Below are 25,905 nucleotides of genomic sequence, written 5' to 3'. Positions count from 1 at the left end.
AAAATACAACTGAATAAATGAAGTTTAAGATTGCAGTAAACTGATAAGGAATTTAAACAATTTCAAAAATATGTTCTGGCTTGGACTAAAAAAAAATATGGTAATACATTCTGGATTGGGAAAAAAGAGGGCGGTAAACATAAAGATAAATGGATTCTCTTCACAAATAGGGCTTTGTTCAAATACCTTAATGTAAACGTAACGCACCCTAACAAACTATCAACTGTGGAGGTTATTCAAAAAGTAAGGTTGATTTCTTATAAAACATAAACCATAACAGATTTCAAAAAACTGTTTCTATTTAATTTTTTACGTTTCTCTACTTTTCTGCATAGCTTCCTTATTTCTTTAAACATTTGTAATAATGTTTTACCAGTTTCTGTACCCGAGTTGTAGATGTCTGCTGCCTGTGAGGAAAACCAGTCCTCAACTGCTTCTTCCACCTCATCACCTGTTGCAAAATACTTGGCACCACGAAACTCCTTTTGGTAACGGAAGAAGAGAAAACCGCTCAGTGCAAAGTCTGGTCTGTATGATGGGTAGATGATCTGTCCCCATCCAAAAGATCTGTTCAGATTTTGGGTATGAATGGCAGAATGGGATCTGGAACTGCCATGCAACAACAAAACTCCAGACGTCAGGAGGCCACATGACTTATTCTGTATAACGTCTTGAAGCTTAGTTGGGGTAGTGCAGTAAGTGGCTGCATTTATTTTTGTCCCTTACTGCATACATTCAACTAACAAGATATGGTGTTTCTTCGCCTTGACTTTGGTGATGTCATGTGATGCCATTCCACTGACTGATATTTAGACTCTGGGGTCATGTTAGAAACCCACATATCGTCCCTCATGGCAATGTTTCTGTTGTATTGACACTGCTGCAACTTTCCTTGCCGTACCAAACCAAATCACTGAGCATATTTCACAGTTGGCGGACTGGTCAAACAGTTTTAGCTGACACAATAATCAGCACACTGTGACAACACCAACGCAAATGGCGTTGTCTGACGAGCAAGGTATGCCAGGAGTCACTGCACATGCGTTTCAGTGTTCATGGGACATTCGATTAGCTATAGTGATTTGGACCTTACTTTCTGAATAACCCTCATATATTGTGAGGGAGTGTGTACGCTGAGCACACAAAGGGTAAGGAATGTCTCTTTCGAAACTACACCAGTGGCTCTGAACTTGACTCATAAGCTGTACATCACATTATGAATATTTTAGTCTATTAACTATCTGTTGGTAGCCTACTTAACCTTCATCTTATTTTCCACGTGCCATCTAAATATTCATTTTACTCTTTGATATGTGTTATGTCATTGTCATGCATGTCATATGATAAACAAATATCTCTCTAACCATGTATTCAGAGTAAGTGTCAACAACGTGAAAGGATCTGTATTTTAAAATGTTCCTCCTTATCATCTCTTTGACTGCACATAACGGCATTTAAGGTGCAAAACCAATAAAAGAGCCACTTTCTATTTGAAATTTTCTGCCTTTGTTTCCTAATTTATATCTTTATAAACTTTGATGTTAAGTATCAAAACATAATAGTGACTTTATTTTACATAGGACTTCCAAAATGCAACTGCAGTGAATTACACTTATATAATAACTTGCCAATGATTAAATGGTGCTTGCATGATTAAAAATTCGTAAAAATGTTGAAATGAAATGATGACAGAAATGTGAGGTTTTACAGTAAATTATATTTATTTATTTTGTAAATAATACAAGTGTTAAGTTTTCACTTCCTCTCGTTTGCTTTCTTTTTCTAAAGCTCTTTCCTTTGCCTTTTCGTATAGTGGCAGCAACTGTCCCTCTTTTGCTAGTATCTTTAATATTTCAACAATTAAAGGCAAATAATTATGCTTTCTTCTAATATTCTCAGCCTGATATCTTTTTATTTTGGCTTCTTCCTCTTCTATGAGCACTTTTAATCTTGCAATTTCACTCTGTTGAGCATCAGTTTCCATTCCATTCTCCTGCAGAAAAGAAGGTTTACAGATTACATATAAAAATTATATTGTAATGTGCTATTATACCCTCTTTAGAAACCAAATACTCTATTGTTTATTTAGGAACCACAAAATACTGTGTAACAAAGTCCCACACACAAAACACTTTTTAATACAAGACAGCTTTTACCTGTCAAATTTCACTAGCTTCTCTTACGCAGCAACAAAAAAATTTGTAAGTTACTTCGTGCCGTGTCTTTGCTTTTAATATAGTTTATTCAACCAAATAAAATGTTCTTGGGCCTCCAGTCATATCAAGTGTCTAAAACACTACTCAAGTGGAACAATCACTGATGGTATACCCCATCAGTCCAAAAAGTTTCAAGACTGGAATAATAAAAAGTAATGAATGGTTGAGATGGTAATTTTAACACTTCACTTCAGGTATTCTACATAGTGTTCACTCCTCCACTCCACTCAAGTACAACACACAGGCCATTCATTCAACCATGTGAAACTGTCAGAAAAATCATTCTTCAGATGCTGCTCAACTCACACGTCACATTGGCTTGAATGTCAGTTATATTGTCAAAGTATTGATGTTTCATGTGAATTTCTCACTTTGTCGTTTTGTGATAGGTTCATATTGGTAACACTAAGTCTCATCACTCTTGATGAGGACAGACACATCAATATCAGTAAAACTGAGGACAGTAAGTCCTAGTGTCGAGTTGCTGCCAGAAGGTACAGGAAAGGTCAATACAAAAGAAAGAAGGATATTATTCTACAACAGGAAGAAAAAACAACAAAATGGAACACCCAAGAAACTAAGCAATCAAGGTTAATGTAACTGAAATAACAAACACATCAATTGTGAAAGCAGGTGCACATCTAACTTTAGCTTCTGCAGACTTATTTTGCAGGATAAATTAAAACTGGAAAATATTAACATTGGCTGTCACTGCGTAAAACTGAGAGGAACTGTTGGATGAAATGCCTTCAAAGCTACAAGGTGTTGGGAGATTTCTTCGTCGACTGTATTGTAGGGATTCATTATTTTCCAGGGGAAGGAACCAAGGATCAATTTCTATGCAGGCAAGCTAACAAGGTGTTTTGAAGGAGCGCCCACACACACACACACACACACACACACACACACACACACACACACACACAAGGTACAGTCTGCTTTGCTAGCTTTCAGAATGGAATTCCTTTCTCACGCTGTAGGAGAAACAAACCTCTCTCTCTCTCTCTCTCTCTGTGTGTGTGTGTGTGTGTGTGTGTGTGTGTGTGTGTGTGTTCTCCTACAGCTTAAAAAAGGAACTTCATTCCGAAAGCCAGCAAAGCAAAACTCTTTACCTTTTGTTTGTGGATCTGTCAACAAAGCAGCTTTTCTGCCTTTCAGTATTCCAGATTTGATAAATGTGTCGGTTGGAGGTTTCTCATTATGTATAAAATGAATAAAGAGCAACTCACTGGTAGTAAAGTGCACACTGATGTCATACTTTTTAAATAAATTGGCTATACAATACGAAATGTTATATAGAAATGGAATTTAGAATATTTCTTAACAGTAAGGTCATTTTTATGAAGTGTAGAAGAATTTATAGTGTTTTTTGTTTTATTATTATAAAGTTTTTGTGCAAGGTTTGCTTCATATCCATTACTGACTGCTATGTACTTACAGTTATTATGTTCTGTAGCTATAGCGGAAGGGGTTAGAGGCACCCCAGTGATATGGGGGTGACAAGAAAAAGCACGATTGATGATGTCTGTTGGGGTAGGTTTCCGGTAAATATAAAAATTAATTTTACCATGTACTAAACATAGTTCCAGGTCCAGAAAACTCAGTCCATCTCCTTTTAATGCCATGATGGTGTCATCAACGTATCATCTGTAGAAAGAAATGCTATTGGCTAGATTAGGGTGGGAACATAAAAAAAATATTTCAAAATTATTAATGAAGGTGTCAGCTAGAAATCCATCACGGCAGTTTCTCATAGCGAGGCCTTCATTTTGTTGATACAGGCGACCACTGAAATTGAAGTAGCTGTACTGTAAAATGATTCTCAAAAATCTTATAAATTCTTTAATTTGAATTCAATTAGCGTAACTGTCTTCAATCTTATGGATCGTTTCTCTATAAGAATGTTAGTGCAGATATTTGTAATGTCAAAAGGTGTGAGTATGGCAACACTGCATCATATTCTATACCAGTGTCTTACTTTGTATGCTCACAGCAAAGCGCAAATTCTGCCAGCGCCTGAAGTCAATTGACAAACCATGCCAATAATTTACTATGGCATGATGCAGAATACTGACATGAATGCAAGCTATCTGGAAAGAGGTTTATTCTCAGATGAGGCAATCTTTCATGTGTCAGGAACAGTTAATAGGCAGAAATGTTCGGATATGGGGTTTGAAACATAAGCAGACTATCATTGAACATGTTCGGGATAGCGCTAAATTGAATGACTGGTGTGCAATACTACATGACAGCATTGTTGGATTATTGTTCTTTGTAGAAAACACAGTGAATGGGTCACTGTATCCGGACATGGTGAAGCAGTTTCTGTACCTTCTGATACAAAACTTGCAACCCAACAAGATACAGCTTTGCTGCATTTGTCAATGGCTGTTTGCAAGTTCCTGGACGTGAAATTTTCCGATCATTGGATTGGATGCAAAGGACTAATTGCCTGGCCACCACGTTCAACTAGCAACAATACCCCAGTGGATTTCTTTTTATGAGGACTCTGGAAGTACCATGTGCATGCAACCGAAACAGATGACATTCCTATGTTAGAATGTCTAGCACTGATGTGATTGCCACCGTGACAGAGGACATGTTATGAAGGACAGGGCAAGAAAGTGAATACACACACAATATTATTCGTGTTACAAAAGATTCAAATGTAGAGGTGTACTGATGATACTAAATACATTCTTAGTGATGCTCTAGCACATGGTGCAATTTCTTATCATATCTACTGCAGTTTTTTTTTCTCCTGGGCTTTTTAAAATGTGGGAGGTTTGAAAAGGACATACTGCATATATAGTGAGGCACTGGTGGGGTTGACAAATGAAACTGTCCATTACTTTCACCAGCATTTCAAGTTGAACTGCAGGAATCTTTTCACAGGTTCGGTCACCTCCAAATCTCTAAGTTAGGAATGGGTGATGCAAACACTCAGCTCTTGAGATACCCCACGAAAAGAAATATCTAGCAGTCACATATAGGGATCTGGCTGGTCTCACTATGCACTCAAAACACGACATGATTCTGCCCACGAACACTATACATAACATTGCCAGTATCTTGAACCGTATGCCAAATCCCAACGGGCGAACAGCAGTTTGCCATTGTGGTTCTTTAAATAGAGCAGCCACCAGATACTACTACTCATACAACTGTTCCATAATTTTTGTGTAACTTAAAGCAATGATTAACTAATAATATATTATGAATTTCCTTCTTGTTAGAATAGTAAATGAAGCATAGGTTACAAGGTCAACAAAAAATTACTGGTGAATAACTCTGCTCATTCTAAAGTAAATGAAAACAAAACTAATATTTGCTCCAAAAGCAGAGATACCGGTTTTGTTTTTTTTTTTTTTTTTTTTTTTTGCAGGACAGAATATACATATGCAATATGTAGTTTACAAAATGAATTATATTCTAGAGCTTAGAAAAACAAATCTACTACTCATAAGCTCCTGCTGAACCTGGAAATTACATCTTTACCACTATAAGCGAGAATTATGTGCCACGGCATCAGAAATCTTCACTATTGTTACTAGAATGTAATATCAATAGACCATGATAGCAATGACACACTGTGTGTCAAACTGGACACACTCCACAGTAACTGTCGACCTGAAACGCGGCAGTAAGAGAAAAGCTGGCAAAGGGCTAGTCTGCGCCGAAATTAGTAAAATAAACCAAATCCTGAATATTCAATTCTGATCTACACAATAAGCACATTCAAATATCGATCCATGTGCGACAAATTTTTATGTGCACATTACACTTCATTGCAGTCAACCACACCATGGGGCATGGAGCCCATGGATACACACACAATAATGAAGATTCGCAAGGTCAGCAAGTGTCCTGAGGATGACTGTGACTGAGCTACAAATACCACAATAATTCAATGCACTTCATCTTTCCCTAAGTGGCTCCATAACTGATTTTTTTTCTGTAGCAGTATCTCAAGAGAGGTTTGTAACAAATTGTTTCAGTACATTTCTTTCTAAGAGTTCACTGAGTCTTTCAGAATTTTCTGAGAATTCCGGGTTTTCCAGGCAATAATGGTGGCAGCATCTGTAGCTGAAAAGAGATGTTTGTAGCACCTAGACTGATATAGGATGTTATGTTTGGCAGAGACGACATTGGTCACCTTCTGCTAGGTCACTCAGTACTAGTCACAAAAATAATGATGATCAATATGAGTCCACTGAGCCATAACACAGCTACACACAACCTACACCCGCTGTCTACATGTGTTGCAGTCTCCTACATGCAGCACGAATTCCACTCCTGGATGCAGACTGTTGCTACTTTAGTGGTCCTCTGGTAATAACATGCACTATAGCACCCCAGTAAAATAGCATCAGAAAATTTTCATTTGTCTCAAAGACATTAAGCCTTTGACTGCTTCAGAAATGGAGCTACTTGTCATGTTAAAGAGAACTGTGTTGTTGCCTATTATGATTATCAACACTGAGGGACCCTAACAAGTTTACTGTTACCTGACACTCTGTCTTGATCCCACATTAAGTATTTCTAGAGTGCTAGTAGAGCCATTTCCATTCATGTTTATTCACTTCCATGGCCAAATTAATGCCGAGACTGTCATAAAAGTCTTTTGTGGCTATTAAAATTATGTAGCCTGGAAAAGTTATACAGAGAGTATGAAGAACAAGTATTAGAAACATATACAGCTATTTCCAAATCCTTTAACAGCAGTCACAAGGCACAGGAACCAACTTGCACTCATGCATAAATGGGGAGAAAATAAAGCTAGGGAGAAATGTATCAAATGGAGATTGTCATAGAATGCATGATGTAAACAGATACACGGCATAAAACCCAAATTTCATCTGAAAAATACAGGTCATCTTAAATTCACAGATATAGCTTAATATAACAGTTATCTTACTTTTACAGACAGGAAGGGGGGGGGGGGTGCACTGGCACCAGCATGACTGAATGTGGGGAGTGTACTGGCAAGGGGACTGCAAATATTGTCATGTTGCCAATGTAGTCGGGACTGAACTGGCTTTACAAAAAGACAAATACTCAACAATAATGTACATTTCTACAGGAGATAAATCAATTCAACATAAATATGTTCACACAGAATGCCCAAAATTCAGCATAATAAATGAATCCTGAAGTTCAACAACGGCACTAAAGTGGCAACTGCTTGACAGCAAAGTTGATTTCTAGGTCGGCAACAAATGATAAAATGTACGGTCAGACTGGAGTGATCACGTTTCTGCCAGTTCATCGCTGAGAGGACAATACTGTTGTTATTCAGTTGTCTTAATCTGTAGGTTGCAAGTTACAGCTGTGACTGTTGAGAAACATACATTTACTACTCAAGAAATTATCCAAATAAAGCTGCTGGAGATGAAGCGAATTTTCCCATAATTTTTTTTAGATATTGACTCAGCTTGTCAATTTAATTAGTTAAAAACAAAAATTTCTCAACAGGCATCCTTTGTAGTAGCAGTAGTAGTAGTAGTAGTAGTAGTAGCGGTTCTGAGGTACCCGGTATCAACTCATACTGAAACACCTGTATTGTAGCACATGATGTAGTCTCCACGGTTGGCAATGCAGGTGGTGACTCTGGCCTGCAGCTGATCGAACAGATAGCAAATACTATCGTGGGAAACGTTATGCCACACCTGCTCTTCCTGTTCATGTAGTTTGCAAGAGCTGTTGGTGGATGAGTCACTTCTGGTCCCATCATATAGCACATGTGCTTGATTGGAGTCAAGTCCAGAGATGGAGCCGGCTAAGGAAGTTGCCGCACATCAAGCAGAGCATATTGAGTTTCATGGGCAGTGTGCAGAAAAGCATTATCCTGTTGGAACATCACCACCTTCTTGGTGCAGGAATGGCAAAAGAGTGAGTCTAACAACATTCTGCATGTACTGAGTGCTGGCTAGCATACCCTCCCCTAACTGGCTAGCATACAATCCAGAAATACCAAAGTGAATTAGAGTTGTAGCTTATCGCAAACCACACCACAATGTCTGCGGTGGAGCCAGTGTGTCTTGGATGAATGCCTTTCCTTCTTCCAAGTGATCCTCTGACAGCACCAGACGACCTGTGCGTGCTTGCAGTCCCATTGCTAATAACAGGTTCGCAGCACCTCATGCTGCATGTATGGGTTCATAAGCCTTCTTATCTGTGCTTTGGTAGCTGTATGATCTACCACTGCTGTCCTGGCAAGCATTCGTGCTGTGTAAACATCCAGAAAATTGCGTAGGGTTGTGAGAATGTTCACATGACCACTGATATCAGCATCGTTACACAAATGATGCAGTGTCCAACTTATGTGGCAATTTTCCGAAAAAACCATCCAACCACTCTGAAGGCCACAATTTGACACTTTTCAAACTTGCTCAATTGTCTACAGTAAGCATGAGTAGATCACCGTGGCGTGCTTGCCTGCTTGCTTCACATGTTTGCACCACACTGAGCCTTCCGAGTGTGAGCATTCCCTATTAAAGGGTAGACACAGATGGGCACTCTGGTAGCTATGCCACTATGCCATCTGTTGGTGGACTATGTTGAAATCATTATCAGTTCATCTACCATCCCCGAGGTGGCATATGCCATCAAAGTCGTCTTTCCAGAACCACTATCCCCCCCCCCCCCCCCAGTAAATAGTGTGAGAGTCTCACCAGCTTCCAAAGACCTACTGGGTCATGAAATTGCCTCAATTTCAAAATGTAAGTGTACAACACACAATTAATTTAGTTTCAAATGCATATGTTTGAAAACAGTGTCATTTAATACAAGATTTCAAACAACATCCATTAGAACATAAAATACAGTAACTGCGATAATTCAAATGAATGTATGTATAAATTAAGTATTCATTCTCAAAATGTGCAAAATTTAAATATTTAGTGACATTAGACAGAATTTATACATACAGGAGATTTCATATGGGGGTGTTTGTCTAATAACAACATTTCAATTGGACACTTACGTTACACGGAACTCGCTTCATAACTTTACACACAGGATGGGTAATTCATAGACTGCAATAGGTTTACTAGTTTTGTACAGCCATATGGGTTTCACTTATACACATATCTAACTGAAACACATACCAATGATACAGCAGTAGCTTTAGCCACAGCTAAAGTAGTCTTGTCAACATTTGAAAAAGTAAGTCACTGGACTTCAGCACTTTAGAAAGTAACTGCTGTTTTTTGTATAATTTTTATGTGGCTTCTTGGCTACTTTAAATGGTATATTTAGTGTCCAGTTAACAATTTCATATCACTATTTTAAGAAAAATATTTTTGGCTCCTCATATATTCTTAATATTACGTTCTGCTTACCTCCACCTGTTTTTGTATCTCTTGAATTTTCCTCTCATATATCATCCTTCTGTCTGATACAATTGCCATAAGATTAAAATGAATCTCTCCTTCACTGTACCTGAAATTAAATGGAGCAGTATACAGATTACACCATCGGCAGGAAATTCAGAAATGAAAGAAGGGACAATAAGGAAGATTCCATGTCACCAAAACTATTCTCTGCTGCCATAAAAGGATGTTTTCAGATAACTGAAACTGAAAAATGAGGAAGGAATACATGTTAATGGAATATATGAGAAACACCTGCTTGCTGAAACATTGTACTCGCCAAGGCACAAATACACAAGTGGAATTTAAAAGAACAAGTTTGAAAATAGCTACAAAAATCAATTACAACTGGACATTCTTAGTCTTATGAATAGCCTAAGATTTGAAAATTAAACAATATAAATTAACACAATGAAGTGTCAATGAAGCAGTAGATGAGTTTTTATATTTAGGTGCATTGAAAAGGGGGGTGTGGGTGGGGGGGGTGGGGGGGGGGGGGGGAAGGAAGATTAAGGTTCAATGTCTCATCAATGAGATGGTCACTATGGATTGAGCATAAGCTTGCACTAAGGATGGATGGGAAGCACATTAAGTGACTATGGATTGAGCATAAGCTTGGACTAAGGATGGATGAGAAGCACATTAAGTGATACTGGAAAAACATAGAAAACCCACATCTGAATGGCTGGACAGGATTTTTCACTGTTCTTTGGGTAAATCAAATTGGGTTTCCAAGTTCTATCTGCCTGAGAAAGGAAAGCTCATGATCTGTTTGTATCACAGCTAAGGATTGCTCAGCAAGCAATCTAGAGGTTCTCATTGGGACACACTAGGGGAGGGGGAGGAGAGAGAGAGAGAGAGAGAGAGAGAGAGAGAGAGAGAGAGAGAGAGAGAGAGATATGCATAACAAAGCAGACTAGATTGGAATTTTTAATTAGGCGCAAGGTGATAACGAAACGAAGAGGGATGAGAATACCAAGAAATAACTAGATGATGATAAAACAGGAGGCTGATAGATGACTTTAAAAATCATGCAGTATCAACATGAATGTCTTAGCCAAAGGCTACAATGCATGGGAAAGTATAGAGAAGATCTTTATCAAGCAGTGGATGTCAAATGGTTGATAATGTGGATCAGCTTTCTGAAAAACTACAAAAATATTTCAAGTTTAACAAGAAATAAACATATGATTTGAAAGCTGCAACTACACATTTTTGTTTAATATGCAACACCCTAAAAACCACTGATGGTGCTCCAGAATTAGAAACATGTATGCGAGAAAATAGAAACTTATCACCAATAAACAAATGACGTCTTAAATAAGAAGAATAGATACTACTTACTTTTTAATTCTTTTTTCAATTATAGGTCGCACTACGTCTAGCCAATCAGCATCAGAAGCTACAGGTCCCAGATCTATGGGACCTTCCTTCAAGCCATCTAGTTCATACAGACGGCCTTCTATTGGCACATATCCCACAAAATGATAGACTTCATCATTCTTGGACGCAAGTTTTGATTCATATTCAAACAGAGTTTGCCTGTAAAATATTTTATATTATACGAACCACGGAAATAATTAAAAAAGGCAAAGGCTAAAAGTAATAATTTATTTGCACTTTAGCTCCTAAGGCACTAAACTGCTGAGGTCACTGGTCCATAGACTTACACACAAACTTATGCTAACAGCAACAACAACGACAACACCACCACACACACACACACACAGACACACACACACACACACACACACGAGGTAGGACTTGAAACTCCAGCGGGAGGGGCTGCGCAATCCGTGACACGGCGTCTCAAACCGCACGGCCACTCCGCATGGCAAATATAATGGGTCACATCATTCAAGATAAATATCTGCCATTGTTGCTTGTTTATGTCAACTGCAAAATTTCTTGAGTAAAACAATCAGTGAAAACAGCTCATGAAAGACAGTGGTGCCAGGTTTTGTAAGTTATGAGAATTTGTTCTTTCTTTTAAAAATAACACATATATTTGCATGCATGGGGGGAGGGAAATTAATTGTCAGAATAGACTACCAGGGTGTATATGGGGGAGAGGAAAGATCCTGGATTTTTCCCGGATTTCCCGGTTAAAAATACACATACCGGGTGAAAATACACTTTTATATACTTTCCCTTGGACCTGTAAAACCTATCAATCCTTTGAATGGTAAAGGTTTTTATATACCGGCGTAGAACAAACCAGCACTTTAGGAAAAAATGCCACCACGTGTTTTCGAAAGATCTTTGATGCAACGACAGGTACACAGCGTATTTTCTTATTACGAAAGTACAACAGGGTGTATACGTGAATGATGATAAAAAAAATCCCGGATTTTTCCCGTGTTAAGTAACAGTATACTTTTCCTCGAAACTGTAAAACTTATCAATCCTTTAAATGGTTGTGGTTTTATACACCGGCGCGGAATTTCCCGGCACTTTAGAAAATGAAACTCACGGAAACAACACGTTTTAGAAAGATGTCTGATGTGCAGAAACATGTACACAGCATATTTTCGTATTACAAAAGTATAAATTCGAATTACACCAAAGACCGCATGCTACTTTCCAAAGGATTGAAATCTAGATTGCGATGCGCTTTTGTAAGCCAGTTGTAGCTCATGTCAAGCGATCTCGCCAGCCGATATTCAGATCATAGGACACGTGATGTAGTCAGCCAATAGCAACATCACTGTAAAGTAGCGCGAACACACAAATAGGAAAAGGTAATGGTTTAAATTAATATACATATATACATAGTGTTGCTACAAGAAAAGAAAAGCTTTTACATTTAATATTGGTCACTAAGGTTAATAAGCTGCAAGAGAAGCTAAGCTTTAACACATAATGATCATTTTTGCGCGTTACAATTTTAAGATACATCACAAAAATGTGCCAGTAAATTTTTTAACGACGACATAAATGTCTGATCTTCTGGGCCCAAAAATATTCTAAATGGTCGCCAGAAATTCATCGGACATTCACGAGCACAGAGTTCATCTTGCGTAAAAGGAAATTTACTTTGAAAGTAATGCCTTCCAAACAACCATTCGCATTATTTCCCCGTGATCTGTTAGAAATAGAATCGTTTCAGCAGTTGCCAGAGCGCGCCAAATAACAGGTGTCTCAGCACTTGCGCAGCTACGATGACACAGGAAGCCCGTACGTTTGTACGTGTAAAAAATTAAAAGATCTTACATTATGTCATAAAAGAAACAAGACATTAGAGGACACTCCAAGAGCATGGGAATTTTGTGAACTATACTAAAATGCATCATTCGGCTTGTAACGTCTCTTAGCAAAAGACATATTATGTGATAAAGAGAAAAAACATTGTGTATCATGTTTTGTTATTGTATAAAATTATGTATTTTTTTAATTATTTATTTTAGATAATATCTGTGTCGGCGAGTACTGAAACCGCCACAGACGATAAATATCAAACAAAGATGAGAACATGTGACTAGTATAAATAATACAGAACGAACATTAATTTCTCTGTCTTCTTCTTGGAGTTACGAGGGAAGGATAGCCTGTGACGTGATATTGTATGCTAGCGTAGCATTCTTTTGTCAAGTTTGTAAGAGGGACGCCATTAAGCGAGATGTTAAAAAGGTGTGTAATAATTAAGATATTTAAATGTTTTGAATAGAGTTATTTAGTGAAACCTTGCATTATAATTTCTGTCAAGCTTGCCTGGTGTTTTATCCCATCCCTTTAAGACATTTTCAGTTGTTTAAATATTATTCGTGGTGCAGAGCGGCGCTACGAACGAGGCAGCCGCTGCCGCGGTTCATTTAAATTGCAGTAAATGAAATCTATCATACCGCGAAGAAGCGGTCAGGTAATAGTGAAGTAAAAAATTATTTCTTTCAGCTTTCGAAGTTGCAGAGCAGGGCAGCAGATTTTATGATGTGTTTTACAGGTTGACGCGGGCTGCTGATAATATATTAATAATAGTGCAAAAAGATAATTTATTTTCATCACATGAAAGAAATCTTGCTGTGCGTAGTTCTGGTCTGGCAACCTTATAGTAAAAACATCATTTTTCTCCGATAATAGTCTCGTGTTAGGCGTGGTACTTATTGTTGTTTTACTATTAACAAAAATCCACTGCAGAATTATGATGTTGAACAATCATTGCATACTATAACTGCTTAATAGAAAGCCAGATACAGAACAATTGGAACATGATACATTTTGTTTTGTTGAAAATTAATGATCTAAAGAAAGGCATAGCACAGCATCACTAAAAGGTATTTCGCGGCTCTTTTCGTAGTAACATATTTCATTTAATATATGAGTTGTTTCACAAATAATAATAATAATAATAATAATAATAATAATAATAATAATAATAATATAATACCGTACAGCAAAAAGGAAGTGACGCTTGATAAAGGTCCGCGTCACTCCATTCTTAACCAGACTTCTAAAAAGACTGAGAAAGTAAAGAAATAATATAAAATAAACTCAAACAAATAATAAAACAGACGAGAAGTGAAAGGCTTAAAGTGCACATTCCTATGTACAGATTCAGATGTAAATTTTCTTGGAGTAACTGTACTGTATTATCTCATGTTTGGTTCTTTATTAAGGCATAATGCCATACATGCTAGAAGATGAAAATGTGAACTTGAAATGCAGCTAACAGTTGAAACTAGCCAATAGTGTGGATTTAAACACTTCATTTCCAATAAATTGACTGCCTCAGCGGAAAAGATTAATAAAAGTCAAATTTCTGTAACAAACTGACAAAAATATCTTCATTGCTCTGCAAGGCGACCAACGCTTGACTGTCAGAAAGGTGGAAACAAAATAAAATCTGAAACTAATTACATATTATAGCCTTCCGTAATTATGTGAATGTATTTTAATTCACTTGATAGCTCCCGGCCACAGAAATCCATTTTGTTTTCATTTGAAGTGAGAGCAATAAACGAAGAGGAAACAGCAAAATCACTTAACGTAAACACGGGTCACGTGGAGACTACCACCTCCCACTACAACTAGGACTGCTCTGTAAATCAGATCCAGATCTAGGATATTTCTGAACCAGGGCAATATTAGATAGTGGTGCTTCCGCCCCTCCCTTCAGCATTTGAGGTAGGACACCAAAAATTTAAAAACCGACTTTTCAAAAATATCTTCATTTTGTTGCACACATCTTTCTGAAGAGACTGATACATAAAACATACACTCCTGGAAATGGAAAAAAGAACACATTGACACCGGTGTGTCAGACCCACCATACTTACTCCGGACACTGCGAGAGGGCTGTACAAGCAATGATCACACGCACGGCACAGCGGACACACCAGGAACCGCGGTGTTGGCCGTCGAATGGCGCTAGCTGCGCAGCATTTGTGCGCCGCCGCCGTCAGTGTCAGCCAGTTTGCCGTGGCATACGGAGCTCCATCGCAGTCTTTAACACTGGTAGCATGCCGCGACAGCGTGGACGTGAACCGTATGTGCAGTTGACGGACTTTGAGCGAGGGCGTATAGTGGGCATGCGGGAGGCCGGGTGGACGTACTGCCGAATTGCTCAACACGTGGGGCGTGAGGTCTCCACAGTACATCGATGTTGTCGCCAGTGGTCGGTGGAAGGTGCACGAGCCCGTCGACCTGGGACCGGACCGCAGCGACGCACGGATGCACGCCAAGACCGTAGGATCCTACGCAGTGCTGTAGGGGACCGCACCGCCACTTCCCAGCAAATTAGGGACACTGTTGCTCCTGGGGTATCGGCGAGGACCATTCGCAACCGTCTCCATGAAGCTGGGCTACGGTCCCGCACACCGTTAGGCCGTCTTCCGCTCACGCCCCAACATCGTGCAGCCCGCCTCCAGTGGTGTCGCGCCAGGCGTGAATGGAGGGACGAATGGAGACGTGTCGTCTTCAGCGATGAGAGTCGCTTCTGCCTTGGTGCCAATGATGGTCGTATGCGTGTTTGGCGCCGTGCAGGTGAGCGCCACGATCAGGACTGCATATGACCGAGGCACACAGGGCCAACACCCGGCATCATGGTGTGGGGAGCGATCTCCTACACTGGCCGTACACCACTGGTGATCGTCGAGGGGACACTGAATAGTGCACGGTACATCCAAACCGTCATCGAACCCATCGTTCTACCATTCCTAGACCGGCAAGGGAACTTGCTGTTCCAACAGGACAAAGCACGTCCGCATGTATCCCGTGCCACCCAACGTGCTCTAGAAGGTGTAAGTCAACTACCCTGGCCAGCAAGATCTCCGGATCTGTCCCCCATTGAGCATGTTTGGGACTGGATGAAGCGTCGTCTCACGCGGTCTGCACGTCCAGCACGAATGCTGGTCCAACTGAGGCGCCAGGTGGAAATGGCATGGCAAGCCGTTCCACAGGACTACATCCAGCATCTCTACGATCGTCTCCATGGGAGAATAGCAGCCTGCATTGCTGCGAAAGGTGGACATACACTGTACTAGTGCCGACATTGTGCATGCTCTGTTGCCTGTGTCTATGTGCCTGTGGTTCTGTCAGTGTGATCATGTGATGTATCTGACCCCAGGAATGTGTCAATAAAGTTTCCCCTTCCTGGGGCAATGAATTCACGGTGTTCTTATTTCAATTTCCAGGAGTGTATATATTTGAGGGAACGTAAGACATGTTATTTGGTCTTAAGTGTGGCATAGTGCAGTGCCACACCTCTCCACACAGCGTTCTTCCATCGCACGTCTCTTATACTTCGCTCTGTGGAATTCAAACATGTAATTTATTGTTATGGAATGGGTGCCACCAAACTATATTCACGCCAGTGGAAATTAAAATGTGCTGTGGTGCCTCTCCTGCTCCCAGTCTGCCGGTTTGACATCCTGTTCCTCTTTTAAAAAAATCTCGGAATTAATACTGGTTGGGATTTTTTGTAACAGGCAGAACAAGATATTTGTAACAGGCAGAACAAGAACTCTTCAGAAAATTTGCCGTCTTTACTGCCTATTAGCTAACAACTTGCTGATTTGTGTGACATAAAATTAAATATAGGATGCATAAAACGAGTAAAGATAAGAGACAAGCAAGACAGTATACGTTTCTTCAATCGTGAAGACCTAGCTTCTTTTCTCTCTAATCTTGCCACAGCTTTATATGGCGTACTTTCCTTTCTGGGAAAGAATCTACTACCTCATCAAAGTTCGTCAACATTTTGCTACATGAAAAAACGAATTGTCGTTGTCTAATACTAGAAAAGCTGTTAATACAAATTGTACCCAAGACAGGTGTGGTTTCTCGATCTGATTATGTGTATTTTGTCACTGCTATATAAAACGAAGCAGGCCTGCCCAATATTGCAGTAGTTGTTATACACACCAAATAAACGAGACTCTTTTGGCACAAATGGTCATTTTTATAACACGACGGAATATAATTCACGAAGTACCAATATCAAATGCCTATTAGGCCTACTACAAGCAAAAAGTTTTGTCTTAGGAAACAGTTTCACATTTCATTCATACTCTCTAGCTTCTGAAGCACGACATCGAAAAGTAGTAGTATTAAATTTTTAAATAAATTTTGAATCGTTATATCCTCCCGTAATTTGTGAGAGTCCACGTTTCTTCTCCTTCCTCGTTCTAACAAGCAATTTTATCACTAATTCTGTAACTATTTCTGCCAGTGTCCAAACTTATTCTCTGGTTAATTTCGTCACAGGTTTAGTTATCCGGTTGGGCGTTATTACGTGTTTGTACAACGTGTTTTCCACACTACTCCCAGAGTAATACTTCAGTGGCTGCTAGCTGGGGACTGTACAACTGGCCCTTAGCAGTGTAGCAGTCTGGCCAAAAATTTTCTGTCAGAATTTAATTTTCTTGGACACACGGAGGAGACAAGACGCAATCTTTGTTGCCCGTTATTCCTGTTAGTCATTTTTTTCCACTCTGGTAGTCTGAATCTACGGAATTTGCTAGTAGTTATAACACCGCTGATCATTTGCAAACCTAGTCAACTACATAAACAGCGACTGGCATTCATCCGTTCGGCTTTATTCCGCTCAGCTCGTATAGATCCATCCCCATTTGTCTGCAGGAAAGTTTATTTCTAGATGCGACGGGGATTCCCCTGGCAGAGACATCACGTGCACTATGCACGCATTCAAGAATCAACATACGATTCTTTTAGAAATCGACTTAGAATTTGTTCAAAAACCAACAGGGATGCGTTCAAAATCATATGATAAATCAATAGACCAATGTGCGCTGGGTACTAGGCGCTTTGTGAAACAAGGTCTTTTTCCTCAATAATATGAATTTGGCACCCCCCCCCCCCCGCCCCCCCAAACTATCGCCAAGGGCAGATAACCCGGTTTGCTCCTGTCCCCTAGTTCCGGGCCTGTTGCGCATACGTGAATCTGGCAGCTTAGGTGCACCAGTAAAATTTTTCTGGATAGCATCTGGCTGCTTGCTGCTATTGCTTATACAGCTAACTGCCACACTTCTGTAGCCAGAAGCAGAAGGTACTACTCATACCATACTCAACTGCACATGTGGATAAGCTCTCTCGCAACTGCTCAAACGAATCTAATGTAAAGTTGTGATGTCGCGCCCAATGGAGACAATTTGTTGTTATGAAACATTGCATAGTCTTCCTAAAGCCTTTGACACATTTTGCTGTTGGCAGACGCTTGTAAGAGCACTGTGTTGTTGTTGTATATGGTGAATTTCCTTTGCAAGTTGCCACTTCGACGACTTACGTGTCGATGGGGATGAAATGATGACAATAAGGACAACACAAACTCAGTCTCTGAGCGGAGAAAATCTTCGACCTAGCCGGGAATTGAACTTGGGCTCTTAGGATTGACATTCTGTCGTGCTGACCGCTCAGCTACCGGGGGCAGACTGGTTTCAATTAATACATACACAGTACAGCTAGCGCGTGTTACCCTTCAGATATAACAAACACAGATGTGCCAGTACAATTTTAAATAAGACATAAATCGCTGGTCTTCTGAGCCTGAAAATCTTTTCAGTGGCTGGTTCTCAAAGTGCTGGTTTAAGCAAGAGCCAAATGCTTTGTCAGTTACAAAATTCATTGCACATTCTCACATGTAAAAGTAAATTTTCTTTGAAGGTAATGCTTCTCTGATCACCATTCACAATATTTACCCATGAATTGTTAGAAATGTAAAAGATGTGATGTCACGCTCATTGAAAGCAGTTTCATATTTCGAAGCATTGCGTAGTTTTCGTCCTACAGCCTTTGACATATTTTGCTGTTGGCACATGGTTATGTGTGCACTGCGTTTGATGCTGCAAGTGGCACATTTTCTTTGCAATTTAAGTTTCATTTTAGTGTTTATCTCTCATTTATGTTTTACAGCTAGAGTATTATTTTGCAGTAGTGGGCTAAAGTAAAATTCTTAGAGTACAGTCTTATTAGCCAAAATAACAAAAAAATTAACTGAAAAATAAAACAACGAAGAACTCCTGGAATTCTAAAAAATTCCCAGGTTCTTCCCAGACTTCCCAGATGTTCCAGGGCAGTATAACCCTGACTACTGGATGTGCTGAAGCACATACTGAAAACTCTTCTTATATGTCCACTGCAGCTTTTATACATAAAATCCTCTTACTTAATTTGATTTTGTCAACATATTAGTCAAACTTCTTGAAATAACATTATTTTCAGAGAATCTTAGGGATATTTGCAGAAACAGATGAGTTCTATTCTGAGTACTCTGCTCCTTTACGTTTCTACAATCTGCCTCTCTTACACAAGTGCCATGAACACCTATCACTGGCATTTATAAGGAAGTTTCAGGTTCAGCATATAGGGTCCCATTTTTGGGCCTGTGAATCCAATCAGTGGCATGAACATAGTTGTTTCCAACAAAGTGGCATTAATTCTTCCCATCATCCGTCACATTAGTCACACGATTTTCCCATTCCCCTTGCAAAGAAGGGATTTTATTTTTTGAATCATTATATCTGTGGATACAGCCTGAAATTTGCTGAACAAACGGAGAAGTTACTGATTAACTACATCCTTTTATTTTACTTGCAACAATCATAACAGAAGTGTTTCAAAATTTAATTATCAGTTCTCGGTAGTCGTTACCATAATTAGAGTGTATAGGATGTTTGAATGACTGATTAGCTATTGCATGTAATAGTTTTCAAAATGTAAATCATGCCAGGATGCAAGGAGTCTTTCCTGTGTTTATTTACTCGGACAGACGTTTGAAACTGTTTGCCAACCTGGTCCTCAGACAGCTGCCATTTGTTAGCTACACTGTCCCCAGAAAGGTGAAGGACAAAATTTGTCTGCAAGTATAGTAAAAATACATAAAATCTGTTGGGAAATTTCTGAACAGTATGTCCGCTCCTGCCAAATAAAAGATTCATTATGGAATAACTAAAAAGTCTTTGTGTAAGTAGAGTCTGATGAGTACTAATGGCTCATCAGGACCAATAGCTGCATTCTGAAATATTTGTACAATTGTTGTTGCACGAAAATAAAAGAAGATTCTGTCACCTATCTGGATACATCTATAAGTAGTCCTAAATCGTACATTCTTGACTAATTTTGAGGTAACAGCTAACCTCTCAATAGCCTTATGGACAGATAAGGGTGATGCCTTTTCCAGATTACCAAACAAGCAATTCTAATCGGCAGTCTATTCAGTTACAACCAATACTAAATTTCTTGATCACTGGTTTCTTATGAGAATGGACTCACCAAAGCTAGCTTTTTTTGGAAGGTTGTTAATATCCCTTGATAGTCTATATCAATTGTTAGGAAAGTCTTTCCAAACAGGGCCCCACTTGCCCCCTTAAATCTACTACAGGTGAAAAGTAGCAAGTGTCCTAAAGCTTAGAAGCTAACATGTGCTGTTTCACATCTATTTTCTCTCACACTCAGGCCAAGATCAAGTGGTGTGTTAAAGGATTTGTACCTTTCTGATGATACATGTTCCTTGTAACAATATTCCCCTACATAATCAAAAGGTTACGATAATAAATGGCCGACAGTATTGGCCAATTCTATTCTAGAAATACTAGATCTAGCCAAAGGACTCCAATTACAAGTGGGTTAGCTCTCGCAAAGGGGTTAGCAAATATAATATCTCAGGAAGGCAATAATCAGTTAAATTATGTAACTGAAGGTGGAAGGGGGGGGGGGGGGGACGGAAAGGAACCAATGACAACAGTTTGAAGTATGATTGAAGTCTGCTAACATAGTTTCAAGAACCAGCTTCAAATGACGACTCAAGGAATATACTAAAATGTATTGCTCACACAGGGCTCATGAGGATAACATTAGAATTTAGATTCCCACTGGAAGCCGAACAATAATGTGCATCCACGCTGAAGGTTGCGGACATATTGCCCATTGAGGCGAATCATTTATATTAATGTGTGGTGTCTGTTCCTTTGAACAATATGACATTTGTTCAGCAAATGTCAGACTGTATCCAAAAATATAATAATTCAATAACAGCACTCAAAAACCATTCAAATCATCATAAATTACAACAATTAAAAAGTCAAGAATGATGAGGTGATTCAAAAAACCACATTGCTGTATGAAGGTGCTTTATTCGCCACTACCAGTTTCATATCAGTACAGATGCATTTTCAGGTTTATATAATTACATTTCCATAATGTAGATGGACAACTATGGAGTCCCAGCTTTCGGGAAGTTATCCATATTAAGAGTCAAACCACAATGGTGGGTCATCATAATAAAACTGAGTACATGCAAAGATGCTTGTCAATATGTACAAACCATGAGTACTAAACAAGCCAGGCCAGATAACACACTGTACAAAGGATATTCCGAAAGTTTTGCAATATGACACAACAATAAGTCGCAGGAGGTTGATTGTTGCTGTGTTTTGAGAATACTTCATACTTGCATTGTAGCAGCTGTGTCGAGTGTGTGGGCACAGCCATTCACTAGCAGGGCTAGTTTGAAGTGTTTGCTATGGCATTGTGGTCATGAAGTGGGATTCAGGCTGTTTTGCTGCGTAACTTCGCACATGGTTTAGACAAAGATCATGTGCTTTGAAGAAATGACTTTTGCACTCAGTGATGTGTGTCTACTTCATACAACTATATTCTGATGGTACAGAGAATTCCATAGAGGAAATTTCACTCTGGAGGACACTGAAAGGGCAGGAAGGCCACGATCAACAGTTACAGAGGAAAACATTGACGCTGTGAGGAAAATGCTACAGACAAAGACAGGCGAGTGGCCTATAAGCAGATAGAGGACAATTTAGGGCTAAATGCACCAGCAATTCATTCAATTCTACATGATCATTGCCAAGTTAAGAAACTTTGTTGTTTCTGGGTGCCGCACAAACTGACAGAAGAGCAGATGACTCGGGAGATGTTAAAGAAGTTTTCTAAGGGACATAATCAGTATGTGAATAACATCCTGACACATGACAAGACTTGGCTGTACTATGAGGTGGCGACTAAGACTCAAAACAAAGTTTGCATCTTTGAAGATTACGACATACCTGTAGCTGTCAGAATATCCTGATCAGTAAAGAAGAAAATGGTAGCTGTTTTTTCAGATCGAGTGGAATTGTGGAGCATGTTGTTTTAGACACACAAAAGACAGTCACAACTAAATGGTACACTGAGCAGTGCTGCCAAAAGTCAACCAATCTTTGAAAAACCTGTGGCCAAAGTCAATAGTGGACACTTGGTTCCTCCAGCACGACAACACTCCAGCTCCCACGCCATGGCAAGAAAAAGGGAATGCTGTATTGCGAAACATTACTAGTATATACACACCTCAACAAAAGTCTGCAGTATCATTGAGTTTACTTACAATGACTTCTTATACACACCCACTGAAAGTTGTACACCTTATTAACAAAATAAACGTGATTATTTCCAAAAACAAGAACGATTTGGCTACAAAAAATCATTACAAAACAAAGCAGGATCTCTCTTTAAGTGTATATCTTGAAAAGAAAAATGGTGAAAATCTTTATTCATGATGATGATGATGATGATGATTATCCGTCTTCAGTAGTGAGCATGTCCTCCCACCATACGGGTTAGTTGTTCAACTCTGTGAGGCACACTCTAGATGATACCATCAAGTTTATCTTGGGGTACGAGGTCCCAGTCCTCAATGGCAGCTTCAGTGAGGTCCTGAAGATTGTCAGTTGCATTCATGTCTGGACACATTGCTGGTCAATGCATTCACTTGATGTTGCGTCTTTGAAGATACCGAGACACTGCTAGAGTAAAGTGCGATCTTGTGTTGTCATCAACTAGGATGAGTCTGTCAATGACTTCATGTTTGTAGCTCCTTACAATCATTTGCAGAACTCTTGGAGGTATCATGGACCAGTCAAATTACCATACATGGGAATTGGAGGGGTCTGCCGTTCCGTCATTATCACTACCCACAAAATTACACTTCCACCTGCAAATGGATCGACTCCTGAATGTATCAGAGTTCTTGGTGTCGTCTAGTGCTTCTCCAAAGACTAACGTATCTAGTGTCTGGTCGCAAACCAATCCTGGTATTGTCAGCAAACATGACGTTACCCAATACTGCAATGGTCCAATGTCAATGTGCTACAGCCCAGGTCGTTTGACTGCATCGGTTCTATTGGTTCAATGCAAAACTTCTCATGGTCCTCTGGAATAAACACCACCCTCATTCAATTTTCTGCATACTGTTTGACAGAGATACAAATACCTGTCGCCCAGCAGAAGAAACTGAGTAGCACCGTGGTGTAGTGGTTATGATACTAAACTGTTAATGGAGGGTCGTGAGTTTAAAACTGACCTGGACTGTACAATTTTAATTTCTATATTCAGTTCGAGTACATTCTATAAGTATCCACAAATGTCAAGAATCATTGTACTGGAATTTTCTGTAGCTGAATATATTCTGTATGTATTCTGGGCGGAGGCAGTTCGCTCCATGTTCTTGTACGTGCAAGTGCTGAATAAACCTTCGTAAAGTGAAGTTAGTGGTAGTCATTCAGCTAATTACACCTTCTTCTACGTGATATTATTCTGGTGGAGGTGCTGGGTATTGGAACTTGTGATAGTGCACATTATTGATGACACAGTGGCTCCCATCAGGCCACGACAGAGCCGCCGTTTAAAAATGGCGAGAAACCCGAGTTCGAGCCATATTCAATAGATTGCAATCTACCAGAGACAGAAGAACATTACGATGACAGCAACTGTGTGTCACCACATGAGATATCTTTCCGGGTTCTCTGGTGACGATGGCCAAGATCCAAACAATTGGCTGAAGGTATATGAGCGTATAGCCAAAATTTACCAAATGGGGTGATACCATGTGTTCGGCTAACGTATTTTTCTACATTGAGGGCACTGCCAAGCAATAGTATGAGAACAACAAGGAGAAGTTCACAAGCTGGGAAGTATTCCAGGCGGAACTGTGCAAGTATTTCGGCGATACACGATGACAGACATGCAAGGCTGAAGATAAATTAAAGTGCAGGGCACAGTGTCCAGGAGAAACTACAGCATCCTACATTCAAGACGTCTTGGAGTTGTGTAAAATAGTGTCTCCTAGAATGAAGGAGGAAGATAAGGTTGCACATCTCATGAAGGGTGTTGCTGAGGACATGCATCAAGCCCTACCCTGAAGGTTTCAACACCAGACGACTTCATAAAATGGTGCCAGTATATCGAGACAATGCATCAAAAAAGAATTACACGCAAGAAGTTTGAACGGCTTCCAAACATTGTATCAATGTCTGTGATAGAAGAAGCAACTAATTTCACAAGTGTTCATCAGACAGTGAGAGAGGAAGTGGAACAGACACTGAACCCAATCTCTTGTCCTTTCCCTTTAAAACCGCAAAAAAGTCGAGACCAAGGCGGAGTTACGTTCCTACAATGCCGCATGAAGAACCTGTTTGGGCACCACGGAAGACTGACGTCTGGAGGACCCAGGATAACCAATAGTATGTTTCCACTGCGGACGACCTGGACATGTGATGCGCTACTGTCGAGAAAGGTGGCAGATATTTGATGACATCCGTGCCGGAAGACAGCAGACCGATCTTAGCTGACACCAACTCCGGGACGATGAAGATGAACAAGAAGATATGGGTGCAGGACGGGACGTGGGTCACCATCGCCGCAAGCTAGCTGCTGGAGAGGGCGCTCCCCAACATGCCAATCAAGGTCTCCATCGCCATTTAGAAGCTCTTGCCGATCACCTAGCCACCGCAACATGGAAAACTAAAGGGTGCGGCTTTCCTTGGAGGTGAGACTGCCAAAGAGAAAAATCCTCCGCTGTCGATCACTACAAAAATGATAGGAAACTATGTCGATATCCTCATGGATGGCAGACCAGCCCAAGCTTTTGTGGACTAGGGAGCTTCATATTCAGTCATTTCGGAGAAGTACCGTCACCAGTTGCAGAAAACCATATTTGTCGACAACAAAACATCTCTGCTGAAGGTGGCTAATGGGAAATATGTAAAACTCATAGGAATATGTACCATTTGTGTGGGTATAAGTGGCCATACGCAACCCTTAGAATTCATCGTCTTACAAGAGTAGTCATGACAACATTCTCGGATGGGACTTTTTGAAAGCTTCTCAGGTAATTATAGATCGTGGTTGCTCAAAGATTATGCTAGACTAGATGAGATACTGTGGACAAGAAGATGCGCATCCGAGTATGTGGAGACTGTGTGCTGGATGAAGTGATCAGTCCTGCAGTCAGCGGTATAAAGGTAACTGTCATGTGGCATGCCATGCATCAACCCACGGATCTTGTAGTGGAATGTAAGAGAAGTATACCTCTGGAGAATAACTTGGTCATCCCAGCCTCTGTAGTCTCGTTTAAAGAATGGATTCGGTGAATTGTGGATAGTTAACTGTCGCCGAGAACAGCAGATCCTTCCAAGACGCGTGTGCATAGCAAACGCTGAGTCGTTAATTGCATAACAGCTGAGCATCATAGAAAACTCTCATGCTGACGTCTGTGAGCGAAATTAATGCTACCACTATGAGACAAGATCTAGCTCGACTAACACCAAATCTCATTAAGGAACAACAGAAGAAGCTACTTGCCATTCTTCAAGAGTTCTCTGAACACTTCAATCCACACAGGTGGAGAGCAAATTAGACAAATCAACGGTGATGCACCGGATTAGCACTGGAGACCATCAACCAATAAGCCAGAGAGCATACCGTGTGTCAGCAACGGAACGTCGAATAATTCGCAATGAGGTAGAGAAAATTATGAAGAATGACATCATTCAGCCTTTGCAGAGCCCATGGTCATCACCAGTGGTCCTCAT

The 25,905-nt window shown here is 39.9% G+C and overlaps 1 protein-coding gene across 1 annotated transcript in view; it reads right to left on the bottom strand.

The window, feature by feature from the left end:
* Nucleotides 1-1,697: 1,697 nt before the first annotated feature.
* Nucleotides 1,698-25,905, bottom strand: part of LOC126260918 (ubiquitin carboxyl-terminal hydrolase isozyme L5) — a 66,592-nt gene continuing 42,384 nt past the window's right edge. The window contains exons 5-7 of the mRNA XM_049958379.1: nt 10,934-11,131; nt 9,560-9,659; nt 1,698-1,993 (exon numbers count right to left, since the gene is read on the bottom strand). Of these exons, the coding sequence (XP_049814336.1) occupies nt 1,748-1,993; nt 9,560-9,659; nt 10,934-11,131 (544 nt within the window). The 3' untranslated portion in view covers nt 1,698-1,747. The remainder of the gene's footprint in view (nt 1,994-9,559; nt 9,660-10,933; nt 11,132-25,905) is intronic.

This window comes from Schistocerca nitens, chromosome 5 (assembly GCF_023898315.1).
Source record: "Schistocerca nitens isolate TAMUIC-IGC-003100 chromosome 5, iqSchNite1.1, whole genome shotgun sequence".
In the NCBI taxonomy this organism is placed as follows: domain Eukaryota; kingdom Metazoa; phylum Arthropoda; class Insecta; order Orthoptera; family Acrididae; genus Schistocerca; species Schistocerca nitens.
The sequence above is the reverse complement of the archived record's forward strand: the minus strand, read 5'-3'. Positions and strand labels throughout refer to the sequence as shown.